We start from the raw sequence: 18,030 nt of genomic DNA, 5'->3' as shown, positions 1-18,030 counted from the left end.
GTCAGCGGATGCGTCTTCCAAGAACAAATTGCTTAACATTCCTTTCAAGGGGAAAACGCTGTTTGGCCCTGACTTGAAAGAGATTATTTCTGATATCACTGGGGGCAAGGGCCACGCCCTTCCTCAGGATAGGTCTTTCAAGGCCAAAAATAAACCTAATTTTCGTCCCTTTCGCAGAAACGGACCAGCCCCAAGTGCTACGTCCTCTAAGCAAGAGGGTAATACTTCTCAAGCCAAACCAGCCTGGAGGCCAATGCAAGGCTGGAACAAAGGAAAGCAGGCCAAGAAACCTGCCACTGCTACCAAGACAGCATGAGATGTTGGCCCCCGATCCGGGACCGGATCTGGTGGGGGGCAGACTCTCTCTCTTCGCTCAGGCTTGGGCAAGAGATGTTCTGGATCCTTGGGCGCTAGAAATAGTCTCCCAAGCTTATCTTCTGGAATTCAAGGGGCTTCCCCCAAGGGGGAGGTTCCACAGGTCTCAATTGTCTTCAGACCACATAAAAAAACAGGCATTCTTACATTGTGTAGAAGACCTGTTAAAAATGGGAGTGATTCATCCTGTTCCATTAGGAGAACAAGGGATGGGGTTCTACTCCAATCTGTTTGTAGTTCCCAAAAAAGAGGGAACATTCAGACCAATCTTAGATCTCAAGATCCTAAACAAGTTTCTCAAGGTTCCATCGTTCAAAATGGAAACCATTCGAACAATTCTTCCTTCCATCCAGGAAGGTCAATTCATGACCACGGTGGTTTTAAAGGATGCGTATCTACATATTCCTATCCACAAGGAACATCATCGGTTCCTAAGGTTCGCATTCCTGGACAAGCATTACCAGTTTGTGGCACTTCCGTTCGGATTAGCCACTGCTCCAAGAATTTTCACAAAGGTACTAGGGTCCCTTCTAGCGGTGCTAAGACCAAGGGGCATTGCAGTAGTACCTTACTTGGACGACATTCTGATTCAAGCGTCGTCCCTTCCACAAGCAAAGGCTCACACGGACATTGTCCTGGCCTTTCTCAGATCTCACGGGTGGAAAGTGAACGTAGAAAAAAGTTCTCTATCTCCGTCAACAAGGGTTCCCTTCTTGGGAACAATAATAGACTCCTTAGAAATGAGGATTTTTCTGACAGAGGCCAGAAAATCAAAACTTCTAAACTCTTGTCAAGTACTTCATTCTGTTCCTCTTCCTTCCATAGCGCAGTGCATGGAAGTAATAGGTTTGATGGTAGCGGCAATGGACATAGTTCCTTTTGCGCGAATTCATCTAAGACCATTACAACTGTGCATGCTCAGTCAGTGGAATGGGGATTATACAGACTTGTCTCCGACGATACAAGTAGATCAGAGGACCAGAGATTCACTCCGTTGGTGGCTGTCCCTGGACAACCTGTCACAGGGGATGAGCTTCCGCAGACCAGAGTGGGTCATTGTCACAACCGACGCCAGTCTGGTGGGTTGGGGCGCGGTCTGGGGACCCCTGAAAGCTCAGGGTCTTTGGTCTCGGGAAGAATCTCTTCTCCCGATAAATATTCTGGAACTGAGAGCGATACTCAATGCTCTCAAGGCTTGGCCTCAGCTAGCAAAGGCCAAATTCATACGGTTTCAATCAGACAACATGACGACTGTTGCGTACATCAACCATCAGGGGGGAACAAGGAGTTCCCTGGCGATGGAAGAAGTGACCAAAATCATTCAATGGGCGGAGACTCACTCCTGACACTTGTCTGCAATCCACATCCCAGGAGTGGAAAATTGGGAAGCAGATTTTCTGAGTCGTCAGACATTACATCCGGGGGAGTGGGAACTCCATCCGGAAATCTTTGCCCAAATTACTCAATTGTGGGGCATTCCAGACATGGATCTGATGGCCTCTCGTCAGAACTTCAAGGTTCCTTGCTACGGGTCCAGATCCAGGGATCCCAAGGCGACTCTAGTAGATGCACTAGTAGCACCTTGGACCTTCAAACTAGCTTATGTATTCCCGCCGTTTCCTCTCATCCCCAGGCTGGTAGCCAGGATCAATCAGGAGAGGGCATCGGTGATCTTGATAGCTCCTGCGTGGCCACGCAGGACTTGGTATGCAGACCTGGTGAATATGTCATCGGCTCCACCATGGAAGCTACCTTTGAGACGGGACCTTCTTGTTCAAGGTCCGTTCGAACATCCGAATCTGGTCTCACTCCAACTGACTGCCTGGAGATTGAACGCTTGATCTTATCAAAGCGAGGGTTCTCAGATTCTGTCATTGATACTCTTGTTCAGGCCAGAAAGCCTGTAACTAGAAAAATCTACCACAAAATATGGAAAAAATATATCTGTTGGTGTGAATCTAAAGGATTCCCTTGGGACAAGATAAAAATTCCTAAGATTCTATCCTTTCTTCAAGAAGGTTTGGAGAAAGGATTATCTGCAAGTTCTTTGAAGGGACAGATTTCTGTGTTACTTCACAAAAAGCTGGCAGCTGTGCCAGATGTTCAAGCCTTTGTTCAGGCTCTGGTTAGAATCAAGCCTGTTTACAAACCTTTGACTCCTCCTTGGAGTCTCAATTTTGTTCTTTCAGTTCTTCAGGGGGTTCCGTTTGAACCCTTACATTCCGTTGATATTAAGTTATTATCTTGGAAAGTTTTGTTTTTGGTTGCAATTTCTTCTGCTAGAAGAGTTTCAGAATTATCTGCTCTGCAGTGTTCTCCTCCTTATCTGGTGTTCCATGCAGATAAGGTGGTTTTGCGTACTAAACCTGGTTTTCTTCCGAAAGTTGTTTCTAACAAAAACATTAACCAGGAGATAGTCGTGCCTTCTTTGTGTCCGAATCCAGTTTCAAAGAAGGAACGTTTGTTGCACAATTTGGATGTAGTTCGTGCTTTAAAATTCTATTTAGATGCTACAAAGGATTTTAGACAAACATCTTCCTTGTTTGTTGTTTATTCTGGTAAAAGGAGAGGTCAAAAAGCAACTTCTACCTCTCTCTCCTTTTGGCTTAAAAGCATCATCAGATTGGCTTACGAGACTGCCGGACGGCAGCCTCCTGAAAGAATCACAGCTCATTCCACTAGGGCTGTGGCTTCCACATGGGCCTTCAAGAACGAGGCTTCTGTTGATCAGATATGTAAGGCAGCGACTTGGTCTTCACTGCACACTTTTACTAAATTTTACAAATTTGATACTTTTGCTTCTTCTGAGGCTATTTTTGGGAGAAAGGTTTTGCAAGCCGTGGTGCCTTCCATCTAGGTGACCTGATTTGCTCCCTCCCTTCATCCGTGTCCTAAAGCTTTGGTATTGGTTCCCACAAGTAAGGATGACGCCGTGGACCGGACACACCTATGTTGGAGAAAACAGAATTTATGTTTACCTGATAAATTACTTTCTCCAACGGTGTGTCCGGTCCACGGCCCGCCCTGGTTTTTTAATCAGGTCTGATAATTTATTTTCTTTAACTACAGTCACCACGGTATCATATGATTTCTCCTATGCAAATATTCCTCCTTTACGTCGGTCGAATGACTGGGGAAGGCGGAGCCTAGGAGGGATCATGTGACCAGCTTTGCTGGGCTCTTTGCCATTTCCTGTTGGGGAAGAGAATATCCCACAAGTAAGGATGACGCCGTGGACCGGACACACCGTTGGAGAAAGTAATTTATCAGGTAAACATAAATTCTGTTTTTAAGGGCCATTGGTAGTTTATTGTAGGCTAGGGTTTTTTATTTTGCGGGGGCTTTTTTATTTTCATAGGGCTCTTAGATTGGGTGTAATTAGTTTAAAAATTTAATAATTTATTTTTTATTTTGTGTAACTTAGTTGTTAGTTTTTTGTAATTTTTAATAGTAGATTTAAATTATTTAAGTAGGGTTAGTTTTTAACTATATATTTAATTTAATTTGTAGTTTAATGTAATTTTAGTATAATAGTTAGGGTAGATTAATTAGTAGTTTAATATAATTTAATTTAAATATAAAGGTAAGTTTAAATTTATTATAAGATAGGGATGATGTAATTTTAATGTACAGTTAGCGGGTTGTTCAAGTTTTTGTTTTCTGAGACGCTTCTTTCCAGTTGGAGACAAATCTCATCGGCTTCTTTACGAGTTTTTTGTACCTGCTCTTTATAGGTATCCACAAGCCCTTCATACTGACATAGGGTGCCCTTGAGTTGCTGTACCTCACTATGAGCCACTGTCAGCTTTTTCTCCAGTGTCGCTAAATTTGTCTTTACTGTTTCATGTTCCACTCTGAAGCTGGTGTTATCTGCGGTCTGTCGGTGAAGCTTGTCTAGCAGAGATTCCCGTTCTAAACGCGCTTTTTCCTCTGCGCTCCTCTTCTCTCCCGCTAGCACTGTTACGTGATTGTTTAACGTGACCATTTCATCCTCTACTTGACTCTTCTCCTTCATCACCGCGTTGTAACGGGACTTCCACGTATCAATAGTGGATAGAGATTTACTGAGCTCAGCGTCCTGGGGCTTAGCAGCAGGTGGGTCGGTTTTGGTGGCACGGATTTGGGCACGGGTAGTCACAGGTTTAACATCAGCGGGACCCATGGAAGCGTAGGCAGAAACAAGGGGGGCCAAGTCATTTCCAAGGAGAACATCAGCTGGTAAGTCCTTCATGACCCTCACATTCACATGTCTAGAGCCCACTCCCCAATCCAAATGTACCCGGGCAACAGGTAGGCGGAACACAGTGCCCCCTGCTACCCTCACAGCCACAGTGTCTCTGGTGTGCTGGTTCTCAGACACCAAGTTCTTTTGGAGCAAGGTCATGGTAGCACCAGTATCCCATAGACCACTGACCTCCTTCCCATTCACTTTAACCAGTTGCCGGTGCTGTTGCCGGTTATCCCGGTGGGCAGCTTGCACGGGGTCTGCTTCATGTAGGATGCCCCAGCATTCTTCCTCCTCTATGCAGTGGGCAGCAGGCTGAGGGTTACGTGGGTTTCCTCCTGCGGGTCTCCTCCAAGACTGTGCTTGGTTCGCTGGGTTTAGTGGACACTCTGGTCTTTTGTGCCCTAGTTGCTTACATCCAAAGCACCGAATGGGCTGCGAGTAGTCCCGTGAGTTGAACCGGGCTGGCTGAGGATAGTTCGTGGTTGGAGGTGGTGCTGTAGAGCGGTGCGCCGGGGATTGGTAACCAGTATCTGCTGGGGTGACTGTGGGTCGGTACTCCACCCTGGCAGGGGTCTTAGTGGTAGCAGTGTCCAGTTTGCGGGCATCCGTATACTCATCTGCCAGACGAGCAGCTTCATGCAGTGTGGAGGGTTTACGGTCCAGAACCCACTCTATAACCCCTGTGGATAACTTGTCGAAGCAATGTTCCAACAGGAATAGCTGCAGCACCTCTTCCCCGGATACGGCTTGGCACTCTGCCATCCAGTGAGCTGCTGTGCGGTGCACCCTACATGCCCACTCGACGTAGGAATCTCCAGCTAGTTTAACAGTGTCTCTGAACCGCCTCCTGTATGCCTCCGGTGTAACCGCATACCTGGAGAGCAGCGTCTCTTTTACAGCATTATAATCCCCGACTTCCTCATCCGGAATGGCCCGCAAAGCCTCGCTGGCCCGGCCGGATAATTTTCCGGATAATATCGTGACCCAGTCCTCTGCGGGTACCTTGTGTAGGGCACATTGCTTCTCAAAATCCGCAAGGTACCCATCAATCTCTCCTTCTGTTTCCAGGAAGTTTTTAAAAGCTGCAAAATGTACCTCTTTTCCACTGGGGTTGCTGTGACTTGGGCTGCTGCAGTGCCGCTTTGGCGAAGTAGGTTGGCCTCCACTGCTGCTATTACCCGGTCGATAATTTCGGCAGACGGGTTGGGGCCATAATGTGCCAGTCTTATTTTAACTGCCCGATCAAAGCTTTCTTCTTCTGGGGTTCTGTCTGATATGCTGGGCTCATTGGTTCCTTCGGGCCCTGGTACTCCGTCTCGGTCAGTATTGTAATAATCTCCCTCTTCCTGAGGTTACTGGCTTGTCCGCCCCGTTGTTCTAGCAGGTCTTTAAGGGTAGCTATTTTCAGCCTTTCATACGGTACTCCCATTAGGTCCGGATGTGTAGTTGCTCTTCTGGGCGATGAGGACCATCCTGTCGCTTGCCACCAGTTGTTATGGTATAACCCGGATATCAAGGGTTAATACCTGATGAAAGATGCCCTGAATACGGGATCAGCAACACACGAACCCAGTTAATTCCCCCCAAACACGAGACCAAGCTCCATCTTGAGGGTAAAACATAATGTGTTTTATTGAGGGCTATATGCCCAGTATTTATGCAAGTCTCCCACCTGGTTGACACTCCCTAGGAGACCAGATGGGGGATTGGAAGAAGATAGTACATTAGATAGAGGGAAGACGCCCTTTTACAGGATACAATAGAATTGCATTACTTAACCAAATAAACAATTAAACACAAGAAAGCAATGGAGTCCTTCTTCACACCTGGCAGTCTTACTCTGGAGGTGATTAAACAATGTGAACGCTTATAACTTAAACTTAATTACAGTAAACAATAGCTGATGCCAGGAAACCTGTCTTTAGAAAATAGTTTCTCAAAACTGAACAAAGTTAACCCTTCCAGTACTGACAGAGGGGTCTGTCACAAGAAGATATGGCCTGAGAGAGAAGACAGAGGGTAAAGAGAACATATGGCCTGAAAGAGAAGGGAAAGGGCAAAGAGAAGATATGGCCTGAGAGAGAAGGGAGAGGGTATGGAGAAGATATGACCTGAGAGAGAAGGTAAAGAGAAGCTATGGCCTGAGAGAGAAGGGAGAGGGTAAAGAGAAGATATGGCCTGAGAGAGAAGGCAAAGAGAAGCTATGGCCTGAGAGAGAAGAGAGTGGGTAAAGAGAAGATATGGCCTGAGAGAGAAGGTAAAGAGAAGATATGGCCTGAGAGAGAAGAGAGAGGGTAAAAAAGAGAGATTGAAGAGAGGAGGGAGGGGAAAAAGAGAGAGAAGGGAAAGATGATAATTATAAAAAAAAAAACTCCAAGGGGCCGAATTATCATTGTGCAAGCGGACAGGATCCGATATTGCGGATCATGTCTGCTGCACATCGATAAATGCCGACAGCAAACGCTCTCGGCATTTATCATTGCACCAGTAGCTCTTGTGAACTGCTGGTGCAATGCCGCCCCCTGCAAATTTGCGGCTTTCTGGCGATGTCTGTCCGCCACCTCAGAGCAGGCGGACAGGTTATGGAGACCGCTGCTTCATAACTTGTGTTTCCGGCGAGCCTAAAGGCTTGCCAAAAACACAGAGAATCAAGCTCCATACGGAGCATGATAAATATGCCCCCATGTCTGCTATGACCTTCCATGACCGTCAGTACTCTCTGCTTTCTCTCAATTTAACAACTTGCTTTTTAAATCCAGCTGTTGCCTTCCCTAAAACTGCTGTGCATTTATTTTTGTCTATTACTGTATGTAGCATTAGTTCATGTGTTATGATATAAAATAAACAACTGCACAATATGGTGTTTCACAATGGCTAAACATATTCAAAGAGATGTGGAATAGTGGCTGTTATTAGAAGTGGCAAGTGACATTTTGTCCTGGCTAGTAGCTTAGGACTTGAAATTTTGAGCCCTGATGCATATATCTTGATATAAATGTATCAACCCCCCACACACACACACACACAATTAGCATCACACAGGTTCACATTGCGCTCACTCTGACTTTGAGATACGGTAACTAAGATGTCCAGAACATTTACCTGAGAGACAATGACACCATTATCCACCCATAGAGTGTCAATGACCATGTGATGTTTGGGGGAATAGGGCGGCTGTGTGATGTCTGGGGAGCACGGGGAGGAAACAATTTTTGGGGGGCATTGTGTTTGGGGGGCACAGGGAGGATAAATAACATAATTTATGACAGAACTTACCTGATAAATTCATTTCTTTCATATTGGCAAGAGTCCGTGTGCTAGTGACATATGGGATATACAATCCTACCAGGAGGGGCAAAGTTTCCCAAACCTCAAAATGCCTATAAATACACCCCTCACCACACCCACAATTCAGTTTAATGAATAGCCAAGCAGTGGGGTGATAAGAAAGGAGTAGAAAGCATCAACAAAGGAAATTTGGAAATAATTGTGCTTTATACAAAAAATCATAACCACCATAAAAAGGGTGGGCCTCATGGACTCTTGCCAATATGAAAGAAATGAATTTATCAGGTAAGTTCTTACATAAATTATGTTTTCTTTCATGTAATTGGCAAGAGTCCATGAGCTAGTGACATATGGGATATCAATTCCCAAGATGTGGAGTCTTCCACTCAAGAGTCACTAGAGAGGGAGGGAATAAAAATAAAAACAGCCATATTCCGCTGAAAAAATTAATCCACAACCCAAAACAAAAATAAGTTTATTTCATCTTTGAAAGAAAAAAACTTAAATCAAAAGCAGAAGAATCAAACTGAAACAGCTGCCTGAAGAACTTTTCTACCAAAAACTGCTTCCGAAGAAGCAAATACATCAAAACGGTAGAATTTAGTAAATGTATGCAAAGAGGACCAAGTTGCCGCTTTGCAAATCTGATCAACTGAAGCTTCATTCTTAAAAGCCCACGAAGTGGAGACTGATCTAGTAGAATGAGCTGTAATTCTCTGAGGCGGGGCCTGACCCGACTCCAAATAAGCTTGATGAATCAAAAGTTTCAACCAAGAAGCCAAGGAAATAGAAGCCTTCTGACCTTTCCTAGGACCAGAAAATAAAACAAATAGACTGGAAGTCTTCCTGAAATCTTTAGTAGCTTCCACATAATATTTCAAAGCTCTTACCGCATCCAAAGAATGTAAGGATCTCTCCAAAGAATTCTTAGGATTAGGACATAAGGAAGGGACAACAATTTCTCTACTAATGTTGTTAGAATAAACAACCTTAGGTAAAAATTGAAAAGAAGTCCGCAAAACTGCCTTATCCTGATGAAAAATCAGAAAAGGAGACTCACAAGAAAGAGCAGATAACTCAGAAACTCTTCTAGCAGAAGAGATGGCCAAAAGAAACAACACTTTCCAAGAAAGTAGTTTAATGTCTAAAGAATGCATAGGTTCAAATGGAGGAGCCTGTAAAGCCTTCAGAACCAAATTAAGACTCCAAGGAGGAGAAATTGACTTAATGGCAGGCTTAATACGAATTAAAGCCTGTACAAAACAGTGTATATCAGGAAGTATAGCAATCTTTCTGTGAAATAAAACAGAAAGAGCGGAGATTTGTCCTGTCAAGGAACTTGCAGACAAACCCTTATCCAAACCATCCTGAAGGAACTGTAAAATTCTAGGAATTCTAAAAGAATGCCAGGAGAATTTATGAGAAGAACACCATGAAATGTAAGTCTTTCTAGAGACAGATTTACGAGCTTGTAACATAGTATTAATCACTGAGTCAGAGAAACCTCTATGACTTAGAACTAAGCGTTCAATTTCCATACCTTCAAACTTAATGATTTGAGATCCTGATGGAAAAACGGACCTTGAGATAGTAGGTCCAGCCGTAACGGAAGTGGCCAAGGCGGGCAACTGGACATCCGAACCAGATCCGCATACCAAAACCTGTGTGGCCATGCTGGAGCCACCAGCAACACAAAAGAGTGTTCCATGATGATTTTGGAGATCACTCTTGGAAGGAGAACTAAAAGCGGGAAGATGTAAGCAGGATGATAACACCAAGGAAGTGTCAGCGCATCCACTGCTTCCGCCTGAACATCTCTGGACCTGGACAGGTATCTGGGAAGTTTCTTGTTTAGATGAGAGGCCATGAGCTCTATCTCTGGAAGACCCCACATCTGAACAATCTGAGAAAACACATCTGGATGGAGAGACCACTCCCCTGGATGTAAAGTCTGGCGGCTGAGATAATCCGCCTCCCAATTGTCTACACCTGGGATATGCACCGCAGAGATTAGACAGGAGCTGGATTCCACCCAAGCAAGTATCCGAGATACTTCTTTCATAGCTTGGGGACTGTGAGTCCCACCCTGATGATTGACATAAGCCACAGTTGTGATATTGTCTGTCTGAAAACAAATGAACGGTTCTCTCTTTAGCAGAGGCCAGAACTGAAGAGCCCTGAGAATTGCACGGAGTTCTAAAATATTTATTGGTAATCTCGCCTCTTGAGATTTCCAAACCCCTTGTGCTGTCAGAGATCCCCAAACAGCTCCCCAACCAGAAAGACTTGCATCTGTTGAGATCATAGTCCAGGTTGGCCGAACAAAAGAAGCCCCTTGAACCAAACGATGGTGATCTATCCACCATGTCAGAGAGTGTCGTACATTGGGATTCAAGGATATTAATTGTGATATATTTGTATAATCCCTGCACCATTGATTCAGCATGCAAAGCTGTAGAGGTCTCATGTGAAAACGAGCAAAGGGGATTGCGTCCGATGCTGCAGTCATGAGACCTAAAACTTCCATGCACATAGCCACTGAAGGGAATGACTGAGACTGAAGGTGCCGGCATGCTGCAACCAATTTTAAACATCTCTTCTCTGTTAGAGACAGAGTCATGGACACTGAATCTATCTGGAAGCCTAAAAAGGTGACCCTTGTCTGAGGAATCAAGAAACTTTTTGGTAAATTAATCCTCCAACCATGTTTCCAAAGAAGCAAACTAGTTGATTCGTGTGAGATTCTGCAGTACATAAAGACTGAGCTAGTACCAAGATATCGTCCAAATAAGGAAACACCGCAATACCCTGTTCTCTGATTACAGATAGTAGGGCACCCAGAACCTTTGAAAAGATTCTTGGAGCTGTTGCTAGGCCAAATGGAAGAGCAACAAATTGGTAATGCTTGTCTAGAAAAGAGAATCTCAGAAACTGATAGTGTTCTGGATGAATCGGAATATGAAGGTATGCATCCTGCAAGTCTATTGTGGACATATAATGTCCTTGCTGAACAAAAGGCAGAATAGTCCTTATAGTCACCATCTTGAAAGTTGGTACTCTTACATAACGATTCAAAATTTTCAGATCCAGAACTGGTCTGAATAAATTTTCTTTCTTTGGTACAATGAATAGGTTTGAATAAAACCCCAAACCTTGTTCCTGAGGAGGAACTGGCATGATTACCCCTGAAGACTCCAGGTCTGAAACACACTTCAGAAAAACCTGAGATTTTACTGGATTTACAGGGATATGTGAGAGAAAAAATCTTCTCACAGGAGGTCTTACTTTGAATCCTATTCGATACCCTTGAGAGACAATGCTCTGAATCCAATGATTTTGGACAGATTTTATCCAAAAATCCTTTTAAAACCTTAATCTGCCCCCTAACAGCTGAGCTGGAATAAGGGCCGCACCTTCATGCGGACTTAGGGGCTGACTTTGGTTTCCTAAATGGCTTGGATTTATTCCAATTTGAGGAAGGCTTCCAATTGGAAGCAGATTCCTTGGGAGGAGGATTGAGTTTTTGTTCCTTATTCTGACGAAAGGAACGAAAGCAGTTAGAAGCCTTAGATTTACCCTTAGGTTTTTTTATACTGAGGCAGAAAAACTCATTTTCCTCCAGTGATAGTTGAAATAATAGAATCCAACTGAGAACCAAATAAATTATTACCTTGGAAAGAAAGAGATAGTAATCTAGATTTAGATGTCATATCAGCATTCCAAGATTTAAGCCACAAAGCTCTTCTAGCTATGACAGCTAAAGACATGGATCTAACATCAATTTTGACAATATAAAAAATGGCATCACAAATAAAATGATTAGCATGTTGCAGTAAGCGAATACTGCTAGATATGTCAGAATCCAATTCTTGTTGCGCTAAATTCTCCAACCAGAAAGTTGATGCAGCCGCAACATCAGCCAAAGAAATAGCAGGTCTGAGAAGATGACCTGAATATAAATAGGCCTTCCTTAGATAAGATTCAATCTTCCTATCTAAAGGATCCTTAAAGGAAGTACTATCTTCCATAGGAATAGTGGTACGCTTAGCAAGAGTAGAAATAGCCCCATCAACTTTGGGGATTTTTTCCCAAAACTCTATTGATTTTGCTGGTAAAGGATACAATTTTTTAAACCTTGAAGAAGGAATAAAAGAAGTACCTGGCTTATTCCATTCCCTAGAAATCATATCAGAAATAGCGTCAGGAATAGGAAAAACCCCTGGAGAAACCACAGGAAGTTTAAAAACAGCATTTAAACATTTATTAGACTGAACGTCAATAGGACTGGTTACCTCAATATCCAAAGTAATTAACACTTCTTTTAATAAAGAACGCATATACTCTATTTTAAATAAATAAGTAGATTTGTCAGTGTCAATGTCTGAGGAAGGATCTTCTGTCTCAGATAGATTCTCATCAGAAGAGGATAAATTATTATGTTGCTGGTCATATGAAATTTCATCAGCTAAATGAGAAGTTTTAAAAGACCTTTTACGTTTATTAGAAGGTGGAAATGCAGACAAAGCCTTCAGAATAGAATCAGAAACAAATTCTTTAAAATTTACAGGTATATCATGCACATTAGAAGTTGAAGGAACTGTAACTGGCAATGTACTATTACTGATGGAAACACTATCTGCATGTAAAAGTTTATCATGACAACTATTACAAATGACATTCGGTGGAATAATTTCTACAATTTTACAACAAATGCACTTAGCTTTGGTAGAACCGATGTCAGGCAGCAATGTTCCAGCAGAAACTTCTGAGACATGATCAGATTGGGACATCTTGCTCAATGTAAGAGAAAAAACATATAAAGCAAAATTATCTATTTCCTTATATGACAGTTTCAGGAATGGGAAAAAATGCAAAAGCATAGACCTCTGAAAGAGAAAAAAGCAAGAGGCAAACATCAATGGGGTATTGAAATAAGGAAAAAGTTTGGCGCCAAGTATGACGCACAACGTAACGTAAACTTTTTTGGTGCCAAAAATAACCGGAAATGACACACTTGCGTCACTAATGACGCCGCCGTATGAAAGGTCTCAGCGTCACGTATGATGCCGGAAATGACGAAGTTGCGTCATAAACGTATTTTTTCGCGCCAAAAATATTTTCGCGCCAAGAATGAAGCAATAAAGTTTAGCATTTGACGCACCCGCGGGCCTAATACCCGCAATAGCAAGAAGTAGTCAACTAAAAAAAAGACTAAACCCCAGGTAAGAAAAAAATTTCTTAAAATGTTTATATTCCCCAAATATGAAACTGACAGTCTGCAGAAGGAAATACATGAACCTGACTCATGGCAAATATAAGTACAATACATATATTTAGAACTTTATATAACTGCATAAAGTGCCAAACCATAGCTGAGAGTGTCTTAAGTAATAAAACACATACTTACCAAAAGACACCCATCCACATATAGCAGATAGCCAAACCAGTACTAAAACAGTTATTAGTAGAGGTAATGGTAAATTGAGAGTATATCGTCGATCTGAAAAGGGAGGTAAGAGATGAATCTCTATGACCGATAACAGAGAACCTATGAAATAGACCCCCGTTAGGGAAATCATTGTATTCAAATAAGTGATACTCCCTTCACGTCCCTCTGACATTCGCTGTACTCTGAGAGGAATCGGGCTTCGACAATTCTGAGAAGCGCATATCAACGTAGAAATCTTAGCACAAACTTACTTCACCACCTCCATAGGAGTCAAAGTTTGTAAAACTGAATTGTGGGTGTGGTGAGGGGTGTATTTATAGGCATTTTGAGGTTTGGGAAACTTTGCCCCTCCTGCTAGAATTGTATATCCCATATGTCACTAGCTCATGGACTCTTGCCAATTACATGAAAGAAATTTTGGGGCAGCCGTGTGATGTGTAGGGCACAGCCATGAGATGTTTGAGTGTCACGAGGTGGCCACAATATATAAGGGGTGGGTTTCAGGGTTGTTAAGATTACTGCAGCTTAATCCGTGTCATGTTTTGGGGACACATGATGACCTCGTTCTCTCACAACAGGCAGTTATTCTCCAGAACGTGCAGGGAAATCTGCTTATCGCTCGGCTCCAGTCTACTCACTGGGGGCAAGGACTAAAACCTTCAGTAATGACCAAACACCAGGTTGGTAGTGAGCATATACAGCATATCTGTATATGTGTGTAAGACTATACCCTCTTGTGTGTGTGTGTGTGTCAGACTAATACCCTCTTGTGTGTGTGTGTGTGTCAGACTAATACCCTCTTGTGTGTGTGTGTGTGTCAGACTATACCCTCTTGTGTGTGTGTGTGTGTCAGACTATACCCTCTTGTGTGTGTGTGTGTGTCAGACTATACCCTCTTGTGTGTGTGTGTGTGTGTGTCAGACTATACCCTCTTGTGTGTGTGTGTGTGTCAGACTATACCCTCTTGTGTGTGTGTGTGTGTGTCAGACTATACCCTCTTGTGTGTGTGTCAGACTATACCCTCTTGTGTGTGTGTCAGACTATACCCTCTTGTGTGTGTGTGTGTGTGTCAGACTATACCCTCTTGTGTGTGTGTGTGTGTCAGACTATACCCTCTTGTGTGTGTGTGTGTGTCAGACTATACCCTCTTGTGTGTGTGTGTGTGTCAGACTATACCCTCTTGTGTGTGTGTGTGTGTGTCAGACTATACCCTCTTGTGTGTGTGTGTGTGTGTGTCAGACTATACCCTCTTGTGTGTGTGTGTGTGTGTCAGACTATACCCTCTTGTGTGTGTGTGTGTCAGACTATACCCTCTTGTGTGTGTGTGTCAGACTATACCCTCTTGTGTGTGTGTGTGTGTGTGTGTCAGACTATACCCTCTTGTGTGTGTGTGTGTGTCAGACTATACCCTCTTGTGTGTGTGTGTCAGACTATACCCTCTTGTGTGTGTGTGTCAGACTATACCCTCTTGTGTGTGTGTGTGTCAGACTATACCCTCTTGTGTGTGTGTGTGTCAGACTATACCCTCTTGTGTGTGTGTGTCAGACTATACCCTCTTGTGTGTGTGTGTGTCAGACTATACCCTCTTGTGTGTGTGTGTGTCAGACTATACCCTCTTGTGTGTGTGTGTGTAAGACTATACCCTCGTGTGTGTGTGTAAGACTATACCCTCTTGTGTGTGTGTCAGACTATACCCTCTTGTGTGTGTGTGTCAGACTATATCCTCTTGTGTGTGTGTCAGACTGCACTCTCCCATATGTGTGTGTGCCTGTACCCTCCTGTAAGTGTGCATGTGTCAGACTGTACCCTCCTGTATGTAAGTGTGTGTATGTGTGTGTGTCAGACTGTACCCTCCTGTATGCATGTGTGATTGTCAGACTGTACCCTCCTGTATGTATGCATGTATGTGTGTCAGACTGTACCCTCCTCTATGTATGTGTGTGTGAGTGTCAGACTGCACCCTCATGTATGTGTGTGTATGTCAGACTATACCCTCCTGAATGTATGTGTGTGTGAGTGTATCAGACTGTATCCTCCTATATTTATGTATGTGTGATTGACAAACTGTACCCTCCTGTATGTATGTGTGTGTGTGTGTGTGTGTCAGACTGTACCGTCCTGTATGTATATGTGTGTGTGTGTGTCAGACTGCACCCTCATGTATGTGTGTGTATGTCAGACTATACCCTCCTGAATGTATGTGTGTGTGAGTGTATCAGACTGTATCCTCCTATATTTATGTATGTGTGATTGACAAACTGTACCCTCCTGTATGTATGTGTGTGTGTGTGTGTCAGACTGTACCCTCCTGTATGTATGTATGTGTGTGTGTGTCAGACTGTACCGTCCTGTATGTATATGTGTGTGTGTGTGTCAGACTGTACCCTCCTGTATGTATGTATGTGTGTGTGTGTCAGACTGTACCCTTCTGTATGTATGTGTGTGTGTGTGTGTCAGACTGTACCCTCCTGTATGTATGTATGTGTGTGTGTGTCAGACTGTACCCTTCTGTATGTATGTGTGTGAGTCAGACTGTACCCTCCTGTATGTATGTATGTATGTATGTGTGTGTGTGTGTGTCAGACTGTACCCTCCTGTATGTATGTGTGTGTGTGTCAGACTGTACCCTTCTGTATGTATGTGTGTGAGTCAGACTGTACCCTCCTGTATGTATGTATGTGTGTGTGTGTGTCAGACTGTACCCTCCTGTATGTATGTGTGTGTCAGACTGTACTCTTCTGTATGTATGTGTGTGTCAGACTGTACCCTTCTGTATGTATGTGTGTGTGTGTCCGACTGTACCCTTCTGTATGTATGTATGTATGTATGTGTGTGTGTGTGTGTGTCAGACTGTACCCTCCTGTATGTATGTATGTGTGTGTCAGACTGTACCCTCCTGTATGTATGTGTGTGTGTGTGTGTGTGTCACACTGTACCCTCCTGTATGTATGTGTGTGTGTGTCACACTGTACCCTCCTGTATGTATGTGTGTGTGTGTGTCAGACTGTACCCTCCTGTATGTATGTATGTGTGTGTATGTATGTATGTCAGACTGTACCCTCTGTGTCAGACTCTACCCTCCTGTATGTATGTATGTATGTGTCAGACTGCACCCTCCTGTGTCAGACTGTACCCTCCTGTATGTATGTGTATGTCAGACTGTACCCTCCTGTGTCAGACTCTACTCTCATGTATGTATGTATGTATGTATGTATGTGTGTGTGTCAGACTGTACCCTCCTGTATGTGTGTGTATGTATGTATGTGTGGGATATGAGTACAGCGCTGAACTTAAAACACTTAAAGGGACATTAAACACTAAATACATGCTAGATAGAATGATGTTTTCAAAGAAAAGATTAGTCCATGACTAACATGTAGATGTATTTTTTAAAGTTTCATTAGTTGTTTAAAAAGTGACAAAATAAGTGTAAAGTTTTAGTGTCTATAAAACACTGGGAGCTGCCATGTTGTAACTTGTGTTACCTTCTCTGCTGTGGCCAATTAGGGACAGTTATACATAGGTCATTAGAGTGTGCAGCCAATGGTTGTGCTGGATTTAACAGTGTTCTGCACTTCCATTTCTAACAGGAACTGAACAGCTCACAATTTCAGAATGGAATTACAGGCAAAGAGGACAAAATAAATAATGAAAGTATATTGCAGAGTTGTTTTATTATATACAATTTATCATTTTATATTACCATCTCAAAGTGTTTAATGTCCCTTTAAGCCTCCTCTATATTGACCTCCTCCTGGGCAAAAAAAATAACAAATGTATTCAGAGGAAGCGCTAAAAAAGCTCTAAGCATTAAAAACCATGAGATTAAGGGGAATTAGGCGCAGGCTATATTAAAATAATATACTAAATAAAGTGAGAACTAGAAACAGTATTAAAGGGAGGTTCTAGAGTATATACAACCGATATATATCATATATTTCACCAGTAGCTTTATATAGAAAAAGAGCTAAAGAAATGAATATAAAAGAACTTTACTGATCAGATAAATTTAAAACACAAACATAACCTAGACAGATGATTTAAAAAATACAAATAGTTAAAAAAACGATTTTCATTCTATACTCCTCAATACAGAGAAATAGCCCAAAATTTGTGGGTACACTGAATACGTGGTATTAACAATTTATGCGTTGCACACTCCTTTGCAAGGAAAAGGGAAGAAATAGCCCAAATGTATAAATAATAATTGATATATAGGGATCGCAATTCATGTGTTGTGCAGTCCTTTGCAAGAATAATAAACGATCAAGAATTAATAAGATGACATTCTATTCACTGAATGATTATTTAGTAGGATAAGTCTTTTTATTTAATAGGATAACAGTCTTTTTATTTAATAGGATAACAGTATTTTTATTTAATAGGATAACAGTCTTTTTATTTAATAGGATAACAGTATTTTTATTTAATAGGATAAGTCTTTTTATTTAGTAGGATAACAGTCTTTTTATTTAGTAGGATAACAGTCTTTTTATTTAGTAGGATAACAATCTTTTTATTTAATAGGATAACAGTCTTTTTATTTAGTAGGATAACAATCTTTTTATTTAATAGGATAACAGTCTTTTTATTTAGTAGGATAACAGTCTTTTTATTTAATAGGATAACAATCTTTTTATTTAATAGGATAACAGTCTTTTTATTTAGTAGGATAACAGTCTTTTCTCCA

General features: G+C 42.3%; 1 protein-coding gene across 1 annotated transcript in view; it reads left to right on the top strand.

Annotated features, from left to right (window-relative positions):
- ODF3B (outer dense fiber of sperm tails 3B) overlaps positions 1-18,030 on the top strand; it is an 86,512-nt gene that overhangs the window by 42,015 nt on the left and 26,467 nt on the right. The window contains exon 4 of the mRNA XM_053716288.1: positions 13,919-14,020. Within this exon, the coding sequence (XP_053572263.1) occupies positions 13,919-14,020 (102 nt within the window). The remainder of the gene's footprint in view (positions 1-13,918; positions 14,021-18,030) is intronic.

This window comes from Bombina bombina, chromosome 6 (genome assembly GCF_027579735.1).
Source record: "Bombina bombina isolate aBomBom1 chromosome 6, aBomBom1.pri, whole genome shotgun sequence".
NCBI lineage: Eukaryota > Metazoa > Chordata > Amphibia > Anura > Bombinatoridae > Bombina > Bombina bombina.
This window is presented reverse-complemented; position numbering and strand designations above follow the sequence as displayed.